The 21,320-nt window shown below is 44.0% G+C and overlaps 1 protein-coding gene across 7 annotated transcripts in view; it reads left to right on the forward strand.

Moving 5' to 3' along the window:
* Window positions 1–21,320, forward strand: part of cacna1ba (calcium channel, voltage-dependent, N type, alpha 1B subunit, a) — a 775,969-nt gene that overhangs the window by 648,098 nt on the left and 106,551 nt on the right. For 6 of the 7 annotated variants that reach the window (XR_013492059.1, XM_078170996.1, XM_078170991.1 and 3 more), the window contains 3 exons: window positions 5,202–5,309; window positions 11,533–11,651; window positions 12,251–12,432. Coding sequence is in view for 6 of the 7 variants with exons in the window: in XM_078170996.1 (XP_078027122.1) it covers window positions 5,202–5,309; window positions 11,533–11,651; window positions 12,251–12,432 (409 nt within the window). In the remaining variant the exon portion in view is untranslated. The remainder of the gene's footprint in view (window positions 1–5,201; window positions 5,310–11,532; window positions 11,652–12,250; window positions 12,433–21,320) is intronic. The other variant, XM_078170993.1, reaches the window with a different exon arrangement.

The following is a 21,320-nucleotide window of genomic DNA, read 5'->3' on the forward strand; positions in this document are numbered from 1 at the left end:
TCCCTCCCGCCTGCGCAAGTCGGAAAGAGGGAAGAGAGAAGGCGTGGAGTGGGTTTTACACAGCCGATTCACATCACACCAATCAAATGAGTCCCTCCCTTGGGTGATTTGTTGTAGCCTATATTTAATGTGATTGAGTAAATTTACACCATAAATGAGTGAATGGATGTACAGGGAAATACTCATATTTAAGGACAGAGCTGTGCAGCCAAGTGGTCTCTCCTCTCCCGTGCGCCCTGATGCTCTTCCTGCTGATTCGGCACATACAGTTCGGCCTCTCTCTGTCTTAAGTCCTATAATGTCTCCTCCGTGAGGTCAAAGTGGCAGCCACGGCGTGTAGCTATGTTGTGTATAATGCAACATGCCACGAAGAATACACTGACTTTCTGGGGGCTGTATGTTAATGAACCACCTGAACGGTCCACACATCTGAAATGCATTTTGATCTGGCCAAAAGTGCGTTAGATGACTGACCGAGCACTACTGAAAACACGGTTAAAACCATGTTGTCTTCTTGTTGTGGGTGTAATGTATGGCGTTATCAGCCACGTTTTCAGTGGATGGCCATTGTCACCTAGCAGCCACCCATCCAGAGGGGGGTCCCCCTGAAAGACTGTGGGGATGACAGAATTCGCCAGGATGAACGAGTCATGAGCGGACCCAGGAAAATTAGCATACACATGTGTCACCAGGCAATTCGAGTCACAAATCACCTGGATATTAATGGAGTGTACTCCCTTACGGTTCACGTAAGTGATGGCTTGGGTATCTGGGGCGCGCAACTGTACATGTGTGCAGTTGATTGCTCCCAGTACTCCAGGGAATCCACATTTCAACAAGAAACCTTGCTTCGTTTCCAGCTGGCTCTCAGATGTGGATGGAAAAATGATGTGCTCATTTGCATGTCTGACTAGACTAGACGTCACTACATGTATAGCCGAACTGAAAGCTCCCCGACTGATCCCTGCCACCGCGGCCACGGTGTGCTGGAAAGACCCGGTGGCGAAGAAGGTCAGAGCCACTGTCACCTTTACAGCAACAGGGAGAGCACAGGTGCCACCGGGGTGCGCATCAGAGGCCACGATGCGCGTCACCACTTGGACCACCTCGCGGGGTAGATGTAATTTGTTCTTGTGTAATGAAAAAGAGTACGTCATGAAATGACAGTTACACTGGACACGGCGGTATTCCAGTCATTATTCGTGTGGCCCACCTGCATTCCAGCTCTGTCATGCCCAAATAGGATGTCCTTTGACGGTACACCCTCTCTGCGTAAATCCTCCTCCTCGCAATAATGTACTCCATCTTTGTAGATCATGTTAAGCAAGAACATTTTAACATTTGTATAGGCAATCACATGAAGCACGTAAACCCTTAAGACACCGAACATAACTTACAATTTGTTGACAGCATTTCTCTTGTGCACGTGTGCTCTCTCTTTCTCTCTCGCAGTCTCACTCTGTTTCTTTTCTTTTGACTTTTCTAAGATGACAGATGCTGAATATATACTCCCTATCTGATGCTGTGGCTGTTTGTGGTTGGCTGAGAGGGATGTGAACTCATTAGTTTGCAGCTGTGTTAATCAAATCAGGTTGGGTTTCCATTACGTGTGCCAAATGTGCCAAACGGTGCAAATCCCCTTTGATCTGACATCAGATGTGACGGGACAGTCGATATAGAGATACATTTATGTGCTGATTGCAGATAGTTGCATTGAATAGTGGTTTTTGTGGGTATTTATTGCATTGTTAATGTGCCTGACATTCTGGAAACCTGCCTGTGAGGTTTTGGTGACGTGTGCGCACTGTCCACCGGTCAGCCAAACTTCCACTCCACCGGCTGCACTCCGCCTGCGCTGACAGTAGACCTGGTTTCAGCTGGCGAGCTTTTAGAGCACCTTCGGCAAAGCCTTTTGGCACGAAACTGTCACTGCGCCAAGCTGGATCTGTCGACACCTCCCCCTGCTGCTTCCGTTTTCACAGGAAATTTACCGTTGACATATTGTCTTTTTAAAAATAAACGCACTTTATGAGTACAACAACGCAAAGTGATGTTTTTTCTTTACTCTAACAACTAATGCACATGGTTGGGTTTAGGCAACAAAAACATGTGGTTAGGTTTTGGCATGAAAAGCATGTGATTAGGTTTAGGAAAAAAGAACAGGGTTTAGCTTTAGAATCTTATGGGACATGAACACCACTGTCCCGGGTTAAGGTCAGGAAATTTACGGTTTACATACTGTCTCTTTCAAAATAAATCCTGTAACTTTCGTTCTTGGACTGCCGTGTTTCCCATTGATGCCGCCAAGCGCCGTCAAACTAAACTCCTCAACAAAAGTTTGGAATTATTTCAGTCAATTATTTCTCCCCTTTAATAACACTAATTGGTTTTCAATCATATAACGTTGGAAAGCCTGATTAGTCACCTTTACAACAAGGTATCACTTGTAAGGATCGTGCTTTCGTGGAATGAGCAACACAGCTAAACGTGTGGGTAGCGCCCCAAAAAAATGTGCCAAAATCCCCTGCAATATTCTCCTGTTGGTATTCACTCTTGTTAAGAGTTGCTTGGTGGATTGGATGATTGCACTCTCCCACAGCAATAAGGAAAAAAGACAACACATATTGGCCATTTTTTTCTCTTTATTCATTTTACACTGTCAGGGACCTCAGTAGCATGTGGAAGATCCATACGCAGCCACAACAGCTTGGCACCTCCTCCTCATGGTTAGGGTGACCATATTTTGATTTCCAAAAAAGAGGACACTCGGCCAGCCATGACATAGCCTACTTAAATGATACTCACAGTTTACTCGAAGATGCCTTATCATTTTAATATATTTAAAATTTATATGTATGGATAGAAAATTCAGTTATATTACAAAATAATATCTCTCAAAGACAGAAATTCAGATAGGCCCCAATAGGGGACACATACACATACACATACTAGAGTGTGGCGATCCGACCCCGACGGTACCCGACGGGTCGGGCCGGGTTTGGTCAAAAATGTAGCTATAAATTGTATTCGGGCTCGGGTCGGATTCGGTCAGCTTTCAGTGAAAATGTAATGTAAAAATAAATAAAATCCTATTGTCTATCCTGTTTATTGCTTGGGCACTGTTATTTACGTGACAACACCTGAACATAACACACACAGACACACATTGGCTGTTTGTTTCTACCTCTCCCCTCGCTGGAAGTCTCGGACCTCCAGCCGCCCAACTCCGCCTTGATTAAATGCTGAAAATAAAATAAAAGAGGGAGACAGGTTTTTCCTATTTTATCTTATTTTGTTTTATTTCTCCCTCTCCTCTCGCTGGAAGCGTCGGACCTCCCGCCTCCCGCCTCCCGCTCCCACCTCCTGCTCCCGTCTCAAACACGGAGGTCTCCCTCTCCACTGAGCAGCCACGGCGTGCGCCCGGCCTGTTAAATAGCCTGTAACTGTAACAACTGTGTGACGGGCTTGGTTCGGGTTCGGACAGAAATATGCGGCCGATGCCGCACTCTAACACAAACACACACGGAAAACCAGACATTATCATCAGTTTATAAAAACCCCCCGGATGCCCCGGACACCCTGGACGGGACGTGAAAAGTGGACATGTCCGGGCAAAAGAGGACGTTTGGTCAGCCTACTCATGCTGGTCACCAACCTAGCCACATTTTGCTGTGGGATGGCATCCCATTTTTCAACCAGGAGTTGTTGAAGTTGAACCAGCGTGGTTGTGTCGGTCACTCTGGCACGTACAGCATGCCCAAGCTGATCCCACAAGTGTTCAATTGGGTTGAGGTCTGGACTCACTGCAGGCCATTCCATCCTCTCCACGCCCAGATTCTGGAGGTAGTCTGTGATGATCCTGGCTCTGTGGGGGCGAGCGTTGTCATCCTGGAGGATGGAGTTAGGTCCCAGATTCTAGAGATATGGGATTGCCACTCCAGAATCTCATTCCGATATCTCACTGCATTGAGATTGCCTTCAATGATGACAAGTACTGTTCTCCCATTGAAAGATGTCACGCGATCTGTGTAGCAATCTGCATAGTGTTCTCCACGCCGTCTCCATACTTTGATCCTGCCATCCAGCTTCCGCAGACAGAACCTTGATTCATCACTGAACATGACGTTGCCCCACATTCTTAGGTTCCACTGTCGGTGCTGTCGACACCAGCGCAAACGGGCCTGACGGTGAAGGCCAGTCATTGCAGGCTTCCTGGTAGCCTTATAAGCATGAAGACTGGCCATGTGCAGTCTGTTCCTCACCATCTGATTAGAGATCTGTCTGTGGTACCGTTGTGCAAATCTTGCCTGTAAATCTCTGGAAGAAAGCCTACGGTTCCTCAGTGAAGCAAGGGTGAGGAACCGGTCTTCTTGGGGTGTTGTCTTCCTGGGATGCCCACTTCTCAGTCTGTCTTTGACTTCACCAGTCTCAAGGAACTTGGTCCTAAGTTTGGACATAGTACCAGGGCTGACACCAAATAATGCTACCACTCTGCGTACCGGAACACCAGCTTCCAGTTGCCCTACTGCACGGGCCTTATCCTGAAGGGACAAATGCATGTTGATGCTTGGAGCACACACAAACTCAACAAAGTTGCAGGACCCATGCACACAAGTGCTGTCAATTAGGTGCTAATCAGGTGCCAGTCACACACCTGTGACTGGCACACACCTGCCAGCACTTTAAGCTCAAAACAAGAGTGAATACCAACAGAAGAATATTGCAGGGGATTTTGGCACATTTTTTTGAGGCGCTACCCACACATTTTGCTGTGTTGCTCATTCCACGAAAGCATGATCATTACAAGTTATACCTCATTGTAAAGGTGACTAATCAGGCTTTCTAACGATATGTAATACTACACCAATTAGTATTATTAAAGGGGAGAAATAATTGACTGAAATAATGTTTCCAAACATTTTTTGAGGAGTTTATAACCACTACCAGCTGCGTATCATGCTGATGTTAAAGGGCGTTTTTTTTTTTTTTTTTTTTTTTGTCAGTGACATCCATATTTGAAGCATTGTCTACTATCACAGCTACATATGAGTCTAGACAAACATGGGTGCAAACTGTAACTGCAACTTAACTGGTTGGTGTATTTCCAGTTTACTTGAAAACACCACATACTGTGCTGTGATTGGCAGTTGATCTATGTGTTTTAATAAAAGACATTCAAAGTCTAATCTCTTGATTTCCAGGCATGGTAGCCCAGCGGCTGTGTGATGCTGAGTTAAAGAAGGAGTTGTCTACAGTGTGGCCCAGCCTGTCTCAAAAGACCATGGATCTATTGGTGACACCACATAAGCGTAAGCATTTCATCATCTACATCTTGAACTTTCTGGTGTCACACAAACTCCTTGTCACAACCTGGCTTAGAGAGGCCATGATTAAATAGGAGACACACCGTGCCAGAGATTACACACAGTAACTTATTTGACAAAACTAGCTTATATGACAGAACATGAAAGGACAGGGGATGTATACATCAATGACGTCAGTAGTGCAGGGTGTGCAAGGTAGGTGAGAATGGTTTATGAATATTGTAAAATGCATAAAATAAACAAAGGAGAAGAAAGTAGAACCTAACACTGCCACATAACCAGAGGGGTACCTGCAGGGAGAAACAAAGAGAAACACAGGCTTGTTTTTATAGACTGGGAACAGTGGGCCCAGGTCCTACCAGATGGCATTGGCTGCATCTCAAGTCTCTTAAATTGCATCCATGTTATTCTCACTTGTATCTTTTCTTTACGTCTTAGTCTCTCCCACCAGGGATGCATGAAAAGATGCAAGAAAACCAAGGGAGAAGAGAGGAAATATGTTTATAGAGAAATGAGACGTTTCCTAAAAAGCGTCACATGAAACAACTTCTGACACTGGCAGTTGATCACCACTGGATCAGCTGTTAGTCGGCTATATTAACAGCTGTAGAAACTTTTGATGGAATTTGTGTCTGCACGCGCATATATATATGTACAGTCAGGTCCATAATTATTTGGACAATGATACAGTTGTCGTCTTTTTGGCTCTGTACACCACCACAATGGGTTTTAAATGAAACAATGAATACCTGCTTCAAGTGCAGACTCTCAGCTTTCATTTAAGGCTTTTTTCAAAAATGTAGTATGAACCGTGTAGGAATGACAACCATTTCTTCACACAGTCCCCCGACTTTAAGGGCTCATAAGTATTTGGACAAACTAACATAATCATCAATTAAACAGTCAGTTTTAATACTTGGTTGCAAATCCTTTACAGTCAATGACTGCCTGAAGTGTTGGACACATAGGCATCATCAGATGCTGGGTTTCTTCCCTGGTGATGCTCTGCCAGCCCTTTACTGCAGCCGTCTGCACTTCCTGCTTGTGTTTTGGGTGTTTTGCCCTCAGTTTTGGCTTCAGCAAGAGAAACGCATGCTCAGTTGGATTCAGGTCAGATGATATGACTTGGCCATTGCAGAACATTCGTTTTCTTTGTCTTAAAAATGTCTTTGGTTGCTTTTGCAGTATGCTTCAGGTCATTGTCCAACTGCACTGTGAAGCATCGTCCAATGAGTTTTGAAGCATTTGGTTGAATCTGAGGAGATAATGGTGCCCCAAACACTTCAGCTTTCATCCTGCTGCTCTTGTCAGCAGTCACATCATCAATAAATACAAGAGAACCAGTTCCACTGGCAGCCATACATGGCCATGACATAACAGTACCTCCACCATGCTTCACTGATGAGGTGGTGTGCTTTGGATCATGAGCAGTTCCTTCCCTTCTTCCTTCTCTTGTCTTCCCATCATTCTGGTAGTTGATCTTTGTTTTATCTGTCCATAGTATGCTGTTCCACAACTGTACAGGCTTTTTAGATGGTTTTTGACAAACTTTAATCTGGCCTTCCATTTTTAAGGCTAACCAATGGTTTGCATCTTGTGATAAACCCTCTGTATTTATTCTAGTGAAGTCTTGTCTTGCTTACAAGAGCAGCAGGATGAAAGCTGAAGTGTTTGGGGCACCATTATCTGCTCAGATTCAACTAAATGCTTCAAAACTCATTGGACGATGCTTCACAGTGCAGATGGACATTGACCTGAAGCATACTGCAAAAGCAACCAAAGACATTTTTAAGGCAAAGAAGTGGAATGTTCTGCAATGGCCAAGTCATATCATCTGACCTGAATCCAACTGAGCATTCATTTCTCTTGCTGAAGCCAAAACTGAGGGCAAAACACCCAAAACACAAGCAGGAAGTGCAGACGGCTGCAGTAAAGGGCTGGCAGAGCATCACCAGGGAAGAAACCCAGCATCTGATGATGCCTATGTGTCCAACACTTCAGGCAGTCATTGACTGTAAAGGATTTGCAACCAAGTATTAAAACTGACTGTTTAATTGATGATTATGTTAGTTTGTCCAAATACTAATGAGCCCTTAAAGTTGGGGGACTGTGTGAAGAAATGGTTGTCATTCCTACACGGTTCATACTACATTTTTGAAAAAAGCCTTAAATGAAAGCTGAGAGTCTGCACTTGAAGCAGGTATCCATTGTTTCATTTAAAACCCATTGTGGTGGTGTACAGAGCCAAAATGATGACAACTGTATCATTGTCCAAATAATTATGGACCTGACTGTATATAATATATCAAAAAGACACACAGTTATCACTGGCAGAGCAGCAGTCTTTTCTCTCTGTTTAACAAGCAACAGCACATAAATAACAACCTGCATCTTGTATTTATACTGAAATTATTTATTGATTATTTGTACCTGTATTTATTTCTGATCAAAATGTTTCAGGAAAAATTTAAATTATGAAGGAGTGATCAGCTTCACATGTGACTGATTGGAAATGACCATCAGTGATGTAATAAGTGTTTCTTGCTGACAGACACACACTGACTTTAACTGTCTCCATAATAAATGTTAATGGAACAAATAACAGATCGTGAAAAGAAAAATCTTTCTAATAAATGAAGAAAGTTGTCTGTCTTTTATTGTTCAGACCTACAGTTTACACAGTTGTTGTTTCAGCTAGATGGTGAATCAGAAAACAACTAAAACATCAAACTTGGCAGTGATACACTTCAGTTTAATCGCTTATCTGTCTATATGTATAATGGTAATAATAATAATAATAATAACAATAATAATGATAATAATAATGATAACTTAAATTTATATAGCGCCTTTCAAGAAACCCAAAGTCACTTTACAATACATAGTAATGAAACAATAACACCAACAGAACAGTACAATACAACACAAGCAGTACAGAAAAGCAACAAAACTATAACAGACAACAGAAGAAGGCAGAGAAAGTGTGTGATGATTATCGAATTAAAAAAAAAATTAAAAAGCCATGGTGAACAGATGAGTTATGAGGGTGGATTTGAAAAGAGGATGGGGCAATGACGCTGAAGATGAGATGCCTCCTCGATCCTCAAGCCTCACTCCTCTGGGCAGAAATAAGAGCTTTGAAACAGTCTTCAAAATGGTGCACCAGTATGATTTCCGGTTCCAGTGGTGATCAAGAAGCAAGGAATTGACAATTAAGAGACTTGAGATGTAGCCATTGATGACCAACCTATTAACTAAGCTGGGAGGTGAATTATGAGAACACTGCTGAATAGGTAACAGTAGGGGTTGCCACAATCCCAAAGAGAAATTGTTCATTATGTAGGATAACACAAAATTATTTCTGCAGGGAATTCTTTTAAATCATGGCACTGATGATGTTACAGTGTCTCCAGCTTTTGAGAAAATCTTTCTCGACAAATAGTGTTGTTTCTTCACTCACCACCAACTTATTAAATAAAGTTACCTTAATTAAGTAAGCTTACATAATCTTCTCAAATTTATAAGGTACTGTACATAATTAGCCTGAATATCTCAGTGGTATTACCATGGTAACAGTACATAATGAGGCATTATGCTTCCCCTTGTGTAGCAATACAAAGTGCTTTGGAGTTGCTCTTTTCTAAAGTATATATATTTTTCTATTGGAAGCAGCTACAGTGTTGCAAGTCTTTTTCTTTCTTCCTGATCACGTCTTTTCGACTCGGCACCTGGTAATATGGATGTGCGTGTGTCTACCTCTCCCAAATTTTGTGCTGGACCAATGCACTCGTTTGGAACTGGTGGTGCCCCCTGTTGACCATAACCCCCTAACCCTAACCCTGATTTATAGATTGATTTGTGATATGCCAAACACATTTTTTTTGCATTTGTAGTGCTCCCTAGTGGTCACTTCAAGTGAATTTTTCAGGGTATGTTTCAGGTACTAATGTGGGCTCCTCTCGCAAGTTTCATAATGATTGATATTGAGGAGGTAGGCTGATGTCTGTGCTGAGATATGCCCACTTTGAAGTTCATTTGCAAATATCTTGCAAATACAATACAATGAGGTATAAACAACATTTTGATAACTTTTGATAAGCTTGGTCCAATAATGATCCACAGAAAATGTGGTTTTTCATAAAATTCAAAATTGCGGAAAATTGAGTCATATGGACCTCAGTGGTTCCTGAGGCCTTTTTGTAGAGCCCATTGAGCTGGACTTGCGTGTCTAATTTCAAGTCAGATGGACTAACAGTGTGAGGGGCAGAAATTTCACGTGTACAATGTACCAACAAGAATTTGCTAGTTAGAAAGAAAAAAAATAAGTTGATACCAAAGCACTCATGTTTCAGCCCTTCCGGCTTGAACTTAATAAATAGCCCTACAGGTAAAAGGAAATACAAGTACTTTTGATTTTGGGGTGAACTTTAAGTTCCCCTTTAGGGATGCTCTATTTCCATTGACTGTAATAATTTACATGAGGATAGAATTTAAAATGATGTCACACATTCAATTTTTGAGATATAGCTCTAAAACTTGCCACTCTACTTCTGCCATGACATCAAAATTTTGCAATTTGTTTTTTGGAAAATTGGAAATCTACCTAGTGAAAATTTCTAGTAGCTCTTGACAGTATGTACACTAAAAAATGTTTATGCACTGCGGGCTCATTTTTCAACAACTGAAAAATCTGGCTGGATTGACTGGGGAGGACGGTCTGAAGATGCTGTGTAGCAAGCTTGGTGTCAATACATCAAAAACTGTGGGAGGAGATAGGTTTGGACCTAACTGTATCAACTCAGTAAGTTAACAATAAACAGGAAGAGTCCCAAAGTCCAAAGTCCTCAGTTCAATTTCCCCTCTCATTTACAGTCAAGATGGGGGTGAAGATAACAGATACGGGGGTTTAGTCATCTGGTATCGTGCCTTTATGACTTTTGTGGATCGTAACTTATCAGGTATGGAATTAATCTGCTTATCCACAGTTTAAATTCAGACCAGACTTTTCTAAGAGTCAGTTTTTGAGCCACAGCAAAAGCCAAATTTGTCCTGCAACAGATTAGAGAACGCTTTTTTTTTTTTTGCCGAGCCGATTGCTGGAAATTTCCAACTATGGTAGATGCTGATTAGGAGTCAGAAGTCAATGACAGAATAAACAGAGCAGTCAATAAGATAAAATTTTCAGAATCTGTGAATCACTGCAACCACTAAATACCTTGACCTTGAGAAAAATATTAGGCTGATGGGTCCAGTAGTATTTGGTTAGTTCAGACAGACGCACAGACGCACACACACACACACACACACACACACACACACACGCCAAATGTATGATTCCCTCCAGGGCTATGCCAGGCAGAGGTAGCTTACCTGGAACAGGAAAGAAGTCCTGCCTCTGCTCATGTCCTAAGGAGAGTTTAGCACCACTTTTAGAATTCAGAAAACAACGATGCATGAAAAGTGACTGGAAATAAAATTGTTGCCAACTTTATTTTTGTTGTTTGCATCCCTGATAAATGCAAAAAAGAAAAGGTTGTGTAGCAGCAAAAAAATAAATAAATCTTCAGCTCAAATGCAAATATTAGCCTAACTACCCTATTCTGCATTACATCGTTATTAGAGATTATTGCCTTATAGCCAATGCATTATAATTTATCATGACCACTGATATTTTGTACAGTCTCTCCAAAAAGCAAACTGCTCTTTGAGGCTGCAAGGAATTTGATGTGTAGCTTTTTTATGGAGATTGTGAGCAGAATTTAAAGTGAAGCATTTTCACTTTTAGCTGTCTGATAGATTCTGCCCCAGGTGAGTACATGTATGATAGACTGAGAACGCCTGTGTATCTGTCCACATGACTGCACGCAAAAGGCATGAATGCAGTTATAACCTTTATTTTTGCTTCCATCTTCCAGAAGTGCTCACCACATAATTACATATAAAAAATGTCAAAATGCTTACTTTGTTTACCTTAAAAATATATTTTGATTATTTACTCTGAATTAATTAAATCACTTATTGTAAGACGTTGGTCTTCTCTAAACTACACCATTAGGGAGAAAAGCAGATAAATAAAGATGAGTCAAGAAGAGATGAATGAGTCAGCAGAATTCCCTCCCCTCCCCTCCCCTCCCCTCCCCTCCCCTCCTGCCTTTTTCCTGTCCTGTCTTCCTTCCTCACATTATTTCTTCTCTCCTCACCTCCCCAGCTAATGAACTGACAGTAGGGAAGGTTTATGCAGCCCTGATGATCTTCGACTACTATAAGCAGAATCGAGCAAGAAGGCTGCAGCAGCAGCAGCAGCAACAGAGCATGTCAGGCTCCCAGGTACAACATCCACACAGTTGCCTGCACACGCACACACGCACGCACACACACACACACACACACACACACACACACACACACACACACACATTGGATGTACTAGTGCAAACCTGCATGCATGTGGCCACATATATTATGCTTGCACATGCTGATACACACCTTTACTGTACACCTGCATGCATAAACACATGTTAAAAAAAATTGTTTTTGTATCCAGCAGCCATTCACTGGTGGACTACAAAATGTATGTCTGCTTTGCCAAGTTAATCTTTTCGGTGCGATTGGTAACCTGCTAAAGTTGGTTAAATAAAGCCTCACTAAGCAGCAACAGCCAAGCTGAACATGAATTTGGCTGCTGGCTGGTGGTTATTTGCAACCTTGCACATCTACTATACAGGTGCATGTTTGTTTCCATATATACAAACACTGACACAGATACACACAGATGTACTACAAGCATGACTGCGACAAATGAATATTTTGGCCCGTCTGCACAGCTGGGTGGCACTGAACCCCCGCTGTCAGGGCTGGGTGCAACAATATTCTGCCTGCTGCCTCTGAGTGTCTTCAGCATGTTGCCATACGTCTCTCCTCCACAGTGCAAGGTCGGGGCTCTGTTTAAGCCATTGCTGCCTCTGACTCACATGCAGGAGAAAGATCTGCCTATGATGTTAAACAGTGTGGAGCCTCCCAGCATGCTTCAGCCACAGCCCAAATCCCATGCCAGGTCCCAGCCACAGACCAGACCTAGCTCCAACTCCCTCAACAATGGAGGCACGCTGTAAGTTCAACACTTAAGGATCTAAAAGTTAAAGGGACAAATTACCTCAAAATCAAAAATACATATTTTTCCTCTTACCTGCAGTGTTATTTATTGATCCTTAATGTTTTGGTGTGAGTTGCTGAGTGTTGGAATATCAGCCGTAGAGATCTCTGCCATCCCTCCAATGTATGGACATATAGTATAAAACATATAAGAAAAACAAACAAACTAGAAAGCAGAATGGTCATGCTTGCTATTATATGAAGGCTGTGAACCTTAAGATTAACTTAAGATGCAGCTCAGCACTGTGTGTCAAGGTCTTCTAGTCATAAACATTATGCTGTAGTTAGGCACTTATTCAGACTTTTAAAGTTTAGATAGGGGGTAAGTACATTTTAATGGAAGTATATAATGGCCATTCACATCATCAACTATGTCTCATAAGCTGTTGCAGTAATGTTTGGGTTGATACCGCTTCTTATATAGTTTGGGTGCTAAATTTAAGCATGTTTTACCACTCAATAATTGATAAAAATAACCAAAAATCTCTTTAAAATACTACATTATGACACAAAGATCCTGAGGAACACCATAGAAAAATACATGCTGATATTTGGTATCAAAAAGGAGATTCAGGGCCGGACTGGGAAAAAAAGTCAGGCCGGGAGTCATACATCCACCCAGGCTATCCGATCTACACATTACATGCTCACACACGTGCACGTACACACGGACACACATATGGGCTAAGTAATCACCAAAGCTCATTTTTCCAGACTGACAGTCACACAACAACTCTATTAAACACAACTGTAACAGCAACCCTACTCATAGTCCTCCAGTCTAGTGCTTTTCTCTTCTCTTTCTCTTCCCTTCCCTATATGAATGGGTATTATGCTGAACTAAACAACATGATTGTATTATTTTGTCAGCAAATCATTTTGGTGTCAGCTTATCATAATCAATATGGCAACACCCATATTCAATGCAACAGTAAAACAAGTAAAAATATAAGTCAGCAGCAACTTCAACTTATCTGATCTTATTTCAGTAACATTAGATAGATATTGAAAACTTTTGAACTTAGACAGATAAGAGCCTATCCTTAAGAGGGGTCCCAAAACTGTTTCAGCCTGTGCTGCAACCCACCTGTGGAGGTATTGCTGACCCAGGAAGACCTACCAAATATTTTGTGCAGTAAAATAAACAATGTAGCAATGTTCTCACTACCATGTAAAAACAAAGGTAAAATAATTAAAATGTTTCTATGTATTGGTCAGTAGTCATCAGACACAGGCACACGTACACACCCCTCTGTTCTCTGCTCCACCTGACTCTCCACAACCAAGCTGCTTTCAGTTTACAGGCGCGCTGATTTGGGGGCGGGCACGGGCGGAAAGCGAAACAAACTAATCACGTCTTGAATCTACAAAAAAAAAACTTTTTGACCAATCGTTGTGACAAATGCTGACAAGTACCTTATCATTTCTGACAGCAGGCGGGCTCTCTGCACCGGTTCTCCCGTGGGCCAGTCCGGACCCGAGGAGATTTCTGTAAGAAAGACATTTTTCAGCAATTGGATGGCAAGCACTTCTTTCCTGAAACTGCTGAGAAATACAAAGGGCAAAGGGAAGACTCGTGGGTACCAATAAAACCCATTTTCATTCAGACATTATGAGGTCAGAGGTTAAGGGATCCCTGTGAAAATGCCCATGTCATTTTCTTTTGCCAAAATTTAGCCTAAATATGGAGCATATTTACCCTTTGGGCCCTAGGCCTTTTTGAGGTATTTTTACTGCCTTTACTTTTAAGCTCATATCAGTCATTATAAAGGCTACATACACATGCTATATCTTGTTTTTTTAAGGACAGTCTGGGCTATCCAGATTTGCCATCATTACATGTCCGTCTATGTGCCTGTATTTTATTATTGTACACTATTAATTTTATCAATGAAAAAAACAATCTGTGTTACTAAATTCTTACATTTTTACATGTATCTCACCATAGCAAGTTGGAAGTTGACATATTCTGCCATGTATGAAGAAGGGAGACTCTCTGGAATCTGGCAATATAAGAACCATGATGGTGGGACATTCTGGCACTTCACAGTTGTCCAAAACATGTGGTTTGTGCCAGGCCGACATAATTGCCAGCATTTTTTCATTATTGCAAGAAATTCCATTGACTCATTCACAAGTCAAAAATGTGTTTTATTTGAAAGAAACATACAATATTTACATCTAAGATAATGGAAAAATAATAATAATATTATTCCTCACTATATGAAGTGACTGATAACAAGATCTGTATAATGGATTGTAAAGCAATTCGTCAGGTTTTTATTTTGTAGACAATTGATCTGTATTTACAGCGTGATGGGATGACAGCACAATGATGTGTTTGGTATCATCAGAAAGCTCCGGTCCTGCGCTTTCATGTGATATGTGTGACATTTCTGTCTGACCCTGCATTCGCGAGTAATCCATCCAAGAGTAATGTGTGTGCAAAGCTGTATGAAAGCTTTGTTATACATAATTTTAGTGTAAATTTATCATTGTTTTTCCTTGTGAAAACATTAGACTACCGACAAGTGCTTGGTCTTGTCGGACAGCTGTGGTTCCGCTGTTTCACATGATATGCGTGGCTTCTCGCTATGATGCATGGTCACGGAGAAAATCAATAGAGAATGGGTGTGAATTTGGACGCACTTTGCGTCGTTCGGGCCCATAGGGTTAATCCTCTTCCTGAGAAGCGAACATGATATGGTTGGTACCACTGGATTCCTCAGGTCTTCTGATTTCATATGATATCATTATGATCAGCTATATAGTGATGATAATGGTATCAGCTTGTCTCAGAAGTTTCCTATCAACCTCAAGTCTGCTTCAGACATGAAGATATTATTAGCTAGACAGAAAATTATTTGGCAACTATTTTATAATAATCAGTTATCGAGTTATTTTCCAAGCAGAAATGCCCAGAGTTTGCCAATTCTAGCATCTGCAGTTTGAGGATTTGATGATTTTTTCCTGTTTTATATATTAAGATTATTTTTTGATTTTGCACCATTAGTTGGACAAAACAAGACTTTCGAAAATGTCTTTAGACTAATGAAAAAGTGAGATGGACTTTTGTAGCTGTTTTTTTTTCACTGTACAGAGTTGTTGGGATTCACTGGACTACAGATGATTTGGCATTTGTTAAAATCTAAACTGGACATCTGAAGGCTTCTTTTCTTGCCATCTGAAATGGTAAGAGACCTCATGTTCTTTGTTCTGCAACAAAGGACAGTTATTTGACACCCACCTCCACAGGATGCCACCTCAGACCTTGGTGAGAGTCAGACTTGATTGGACAGTACTGCTTTTTTATTGCTCTACAGACCTCTGCTCTCTTTCTCCTGGACCATGACCTGCATGCCCACAGCAGGGCCAGAACCTGGAAACCAGTGACGTTAGTGTGCCAAACACAAGGTTTGCAACTAAGAATCAAGTTGTGTTAGCACTCCAGTGTCTAACTCTGCATGGACCCTGAGCGACCAGCTTCCTCAGATCTGCACCTTTGGAACAAGGACACAACAAAGACTGCACCTGGAACCACAGCTCTTTCCAGCTTTCCCCTACCGGCTAACAAAAGCTGCAAGCCTCAAACCAACTCTTCCCTCCATTCATTCAAGGATTGGTAACGTAACAACTGGGCATAGCTTTATCCCAGCTGTACAGGCTAAGCAAGACTGTTTAACTTGTTGAATGTGATTTAATGCTGTTTACTGAGTTGTTCTTGTGATTGTTTGCAGTTAGGTTATTGGTTAGTTGGCTTTGCCTAAGCTAAGTGAGGTTAGTTTGCTAATGCTTTCACAGTCTTGCATGCAACTAAACATCCTCTGCACTAATCCAGACCCTTTGCAACACATATCACATTCACATAGACTCATCTACAAATTTGCCTTCAACAGAGCTACACCCAGACAGGCGGCTCACAATTCCCATTTCTTTTACTTTGTTTTTGTCCTGACCACACGGTCAGACAAACACCTCCGAACGGCCCTTTGATTACCACACCCGCCTTTGTCTTCCCCTCTCTCTCTAGCACACACACACACACACACACACACATATATACACAACAAGCTTGTATATACACTGCTTAAATAAAGGGAACACATAATCATCACAGTGTAACTCATAGTCAATCAAACTCCTGGCATATCAACCTGTCCAGTTAGAAAGCAATACTGATTGTGAATCAATTTCACCTGCTGTTGTGCAAATTGGACAGACAGCAGGTGGAAAGGAGAGGCAATTACCAAGACTACCCCTATTTAGGAATGGTTTTGCAGGGGGTGGCTACAGACCATTTCCCTCTCTGAGTCCTTTCCGGTTGATTCTTGGCTAGTTTTGCATTTTTCCAGTGCCCTCACCACTAGTGGTATCATGAGGTGGTATCTGCAGCCCACCGAAGTTGCTCAGGTAGTGCAGCTACTCCAGGATGGCACATCCATACAGGCAGTGGCCAGAAGGTTTGCTGTGTCTCCCAGCACAGCGTCAAGAGCATGGAGAAAATATCTGCTTCTTTGTGCAAGGAGGAACAGGAGGAGCACTGAGAGGCTCTTGTTTTTCTTGAAATCTGATTGGCTCAGCGGCAGTCATCAGTCATTACTCATGGCAGACCAGGCTAGTTTGACTGTTAGACAGAAAACATGGATAAAGCCGGTAAAAAAAGAAAGGGTGGCGTGGAAAAAACTTGAATGAAAAAACTAAAATTTTTACGAGAAGAGGCAGCAAAGTGCTCCAAAATAACTGACCTGTTTGGCCGCGGCATTGGTCGACACACTGAGGCTGCTGGTGCTGCTGACGGAGATGGAGCTGGAGCCGACAGTGCCATAGCAGGTGCATTAAAGTTAGCTAACGTTCATGAGCATGTAATGTGCAAGGTTGGCTTTCGCAAATTGCGTATTTCTTCTAGGTGTCCGGTTCAAGAGGCCAACTAGCCTACTAGGTATTGCATTAAGTCATCATAATTTAAACCTGTACTAAAAGAAAATATGTGCTTGCTTTTTTCCAGGGGATGCATGCAATTAACGTTAGGTGGTGCTCCCAGTCCCAAGGACAATGAAGCTGTGAGACAGACTAACCCCAGTCATGATGAGGAGGAGGATGAGACCAGAAATATGACAGGTGCAATGTGAAGGCATAGCCTATTATGCATTACATTTTAGCCAGAGGAAAACATTTTTAGTAGTATTAAGTAGGATTTTTTTTTGTTGTAGTAATAAGTTGACTAAAAGTTGATTGTAGGGCCTATTGCCCAATTTATACCCCCTTAGTTCATGGCTGTGAGCCATGGAGATATAAATTGGGCTTATGTAATAAGCAAGGCTGGGCAGGGCAGGGCAGAGCAGGGCAGGGCAGGGCAGACAATTATATTGTGCATAAAATTAGATGCATTAGGATAGAGTCATATGCTCTTATTTTAAGTTGCATAATAAGCACATAGCCATTTGTGGCCAATTCATTATTGCATTTATTTTATAGTCTGGAAATAAACAATGACTGCTGATTTTCTTATGCAGTTGATTATGAGGACAGCGTTTGTGTGGTGTGTACAAGCATTTAGAGGATTATAGGTAGAAACGTGTGGGCCAGTGTGTGGGCTGGTGTGTGGGCCTGTGTGAGGGCCGGTGTGCCTGAATGTCCTGGGCTGAATTTGTGTCCCAGTCCGCCCCTGGCCACTGGTGCCCTGTTCTCCTCACAGATGAGAGCAGGTTCACTCTGAGCATGTGTGACAGACATGACGGTGTCTAGAGACGCCATGGAGAATGTTCTGCTGCCTACAACATCTTCCAGCATGACCAGTTTGATGGTGGGTCAGTGATGGTCTGGGGAGGCATATCCTTGAAGGGCCGCAAAGACCTCCACCTGCTAACCAGAGGAACCCTGGCTGCTGTTAGGTACCTGTAGGGAAAGTATACAGGCACGTTGAGGCCATACACACTACTGAGCCACATTGGCTGCATTTCCTAGTTAAGACTTACTGTGCATTCCCACCAAAAGTTTCATGAGCGTCATAAGCAGCCGCCAGCCATTCATTTTCAATGCACACTGGCGACGAGGGGGTCAGGGGCATTGGCTGCAGCGAGCGGCACGATGCCAGCGACCAGAGTGTCAAGTAGAAATTGAGAGAAGCTGAACTTTATGCAAATGAGCAGCAGCACCGGCAAAGCAGCAGCCAATTGCAGACTGGGATTCGGATATGGAGGAGAAATTTATCAGCATGGTCTGGGCTCTCCCGGAGCTGTACCAGCCGGTGAAATTCCCCGTGGAGTTGCCGGGTTTGCAGGACTCTGTGGACCCAGATGGCCTGACGGCTCCGGGCCCTGCGTTTCCTCAGCAAATATGCCGATGCAAGACAAAGGAGGCTTCTGAAAGTGTGACCCATGAGCTCCCGCTTATTTACCACCAATTACATTTCTCAGTGGTCCTACGTGCCAACAGGAGGGTAAAATCATAGTAATAGACTCATAAAGGCTATATGACTGTGTTTATTAGCATTATATTAATTGTGCAATGAAAGTCATGGATAATACAAAGTGAAGACATTAAAGATATTTGTTCATCCTTGTAAAGTGCACAGCCAGTCAGCCTAGATGGACACATCTGCAGCGCCTGGCCTCGCCCCTTTGGCTGCTGCAAGCACCTGCTGGAGCTCACAGTGTGTGAGCGATGTCAGAGTGACCAGAGCGCCTGCAGATGACTATGAAGTACAGCCCTGCGCGGGACTGTTCTATTTCGTATAGGCTTCGCCCTCTAAGGCTATTGCTAGTGGGTTTATTCCTCGCGCGCGTGCGCAGCACTGAGAAATTTTAGTCTACGCCCACCTGCTGTGTGGGCCCCACCCACGGTCTCCCCTTGATTATAAATTGCCTTGAGACCATACAATCAGCTCCCATTTTTCTTCAGCGAACACTACAAGCATATGAGAGATTCTACACCTACCATGACTTCCAGGAGGACATCAGACGGTGACCGGACCTGCCCGGGCTGCCTGTCCACTGTCATCAGGAACTTCGACCTGCACGGCCGCCGTGAGAACTGCCTGGGACCGGAGCATGCCGGCTTGGCTCTCACTCCGCAGTCGTCGTGCCCGTACTGCGCTCTTCTTCCCCAGGCTGAGAAGCAGCGAAGAGCTGACGCTTTTGCAGCTGCTGCCAGAGATGTGTGGCCGGTGCGGGACTCATACGAGGTCGATGAAGCCCTTGAGATACTGGACCTGTCTGAAGGGCTGGATTCGGACGATTCCGCCCCCTCCATCCATAGTTCATGCAGCTCACCCCTCTCTTCCCTTCCCCTGTCGGGGAAGCCGGAGCTCGGCGGTGGCTCAATAGATGTACCGTTACACCCAGGGGACCCTGGGGTCTCTTTCTCTGCGTCTACATCCCTGCCGGCAATAGGCGGTCTCCTCCGGGAGCTCCCGGAGATAATCAAAAGAGCTGCCGCTTACAAGGAACTTACCATTCCGCCACCGTAGGAAGCCGCTCCTCCAGATGAGATGTGCAGGGATTTTCTGCTGGTCCAGGCGGCCAGACGAGACCCCGTGTGGCCGCGGTTTCTGGCCATCAGGAAGTACCAGGAAGGGGCGGTGGCGGAGCCGCAAAACTTAAGGCACCTGTCTCTACCTATGTGCCCATCACCAAAGTGGAGGGTCTCACCGACCGTGGTTTTCCTCCAGTTCCGCCCTTGGAGCCTAACCTCACGGCGTACTTTGGTGCGGGTCGAGCAGCGGTGGGACGACGGCCGGTACCGCCGTCCTCCAAGGATCAACTGACCGCTCGTCTGGCCGACCGAGCTCATCAGTGTGCTCTCCAAACATCAGCGGCGGCCAACAACATCTCACTGCTGGCTTTCTCCATGACGAAGCTGGCCGCTCAGACCACGGAGCTGCCCCCCCGATGTGGCTACGGAGATCAGCAACTGTGCCAGTGCCACCCTCACCTTGTGCGCCTGCATCGTTGTCTCTCAGGCTCGGATCGCAGCCTGGCAGACCATGATCCACAGGAACTTGTGGTTACAGCAGTCTTCCATTCCCGAAGCATCGAGGAAGAACCTCCGCGAGGCACCCATCAGCCCGGATGGGCTATTCGGGCCTCGTTTTCACACCATGGTGGACACCATGAGATCAGCGTCGGTGGAGGCTGAAAATATCAGATGGCACGTCGCATGGAACCAGCCCATTCTGCGCGCTCAGCGCGCCTCCGGTCAATGGCGAGACCACCATGGACGGCGTGACCAGCGCATGCGCCATAAACGTCCCTCGGCAGCCGCTGGATCTGCATCTTGGCTCCCTGCTCTCCCTCCATCCTCGCAGCCTACCTTTCCAGCTGCACCGCAGGCTCCCCAGAGGAACAGGAGCGGCCGGGGGCCCGGCTCCTGGTCCAATCCTCCCCGCGAGCCTCCACGGAAGCAAAGCAGGAAACAATGACTGGTTGGGGGGGTTGTGTGTACCAGCAATGTTCATAGTGCTGCTCACTGTTTTGAAATAAAACACAAACATCGTCCCTTAAAGAGCACAGCTCCTGTAAACAAACAGTTTAACCCTGTGTCCTCTGACTCAGCTGTTACTGTGAAACACACATCCCCCACACTGTGTGAGCCGCCTGCCTTTAACCTCTCGGTTAACAGACAGCGCGGACTTGCGTCATCAATCCAGCACACAAACTCTGCCACACATTCAGAGTGCTTCCCCTCACACAAATTGTCTGACGATATGTGGAGTAATGCGCCCACGAGCGCTTCCTTGGCGCCTCGTGTGGACAGCACACAGACGCCACTGTCTGTGCCCAGTGTCTCCCCTCATCCCTCGGTGAGTGAGAGCGCTAACATATCTGTGTGTCACGCTTACGGGCC

The sequence above is a fragment of the Epinephelus lanceolatus genome, chromosome 9 (assembly GCF_041903045.1).
Source record: "Epinephelus lanceolatus isolate andai-2023 chromosome 9, ASM4190304v1, whole genome shotgun sequence".
NCBI classification, from domain to species: domain Eukaryota; kingdom Metazoa; phylum Chordata; class Actinopteri; order Perciformes; family Serranidae; genus Epinephelus; species Epinephelus lanceolatus.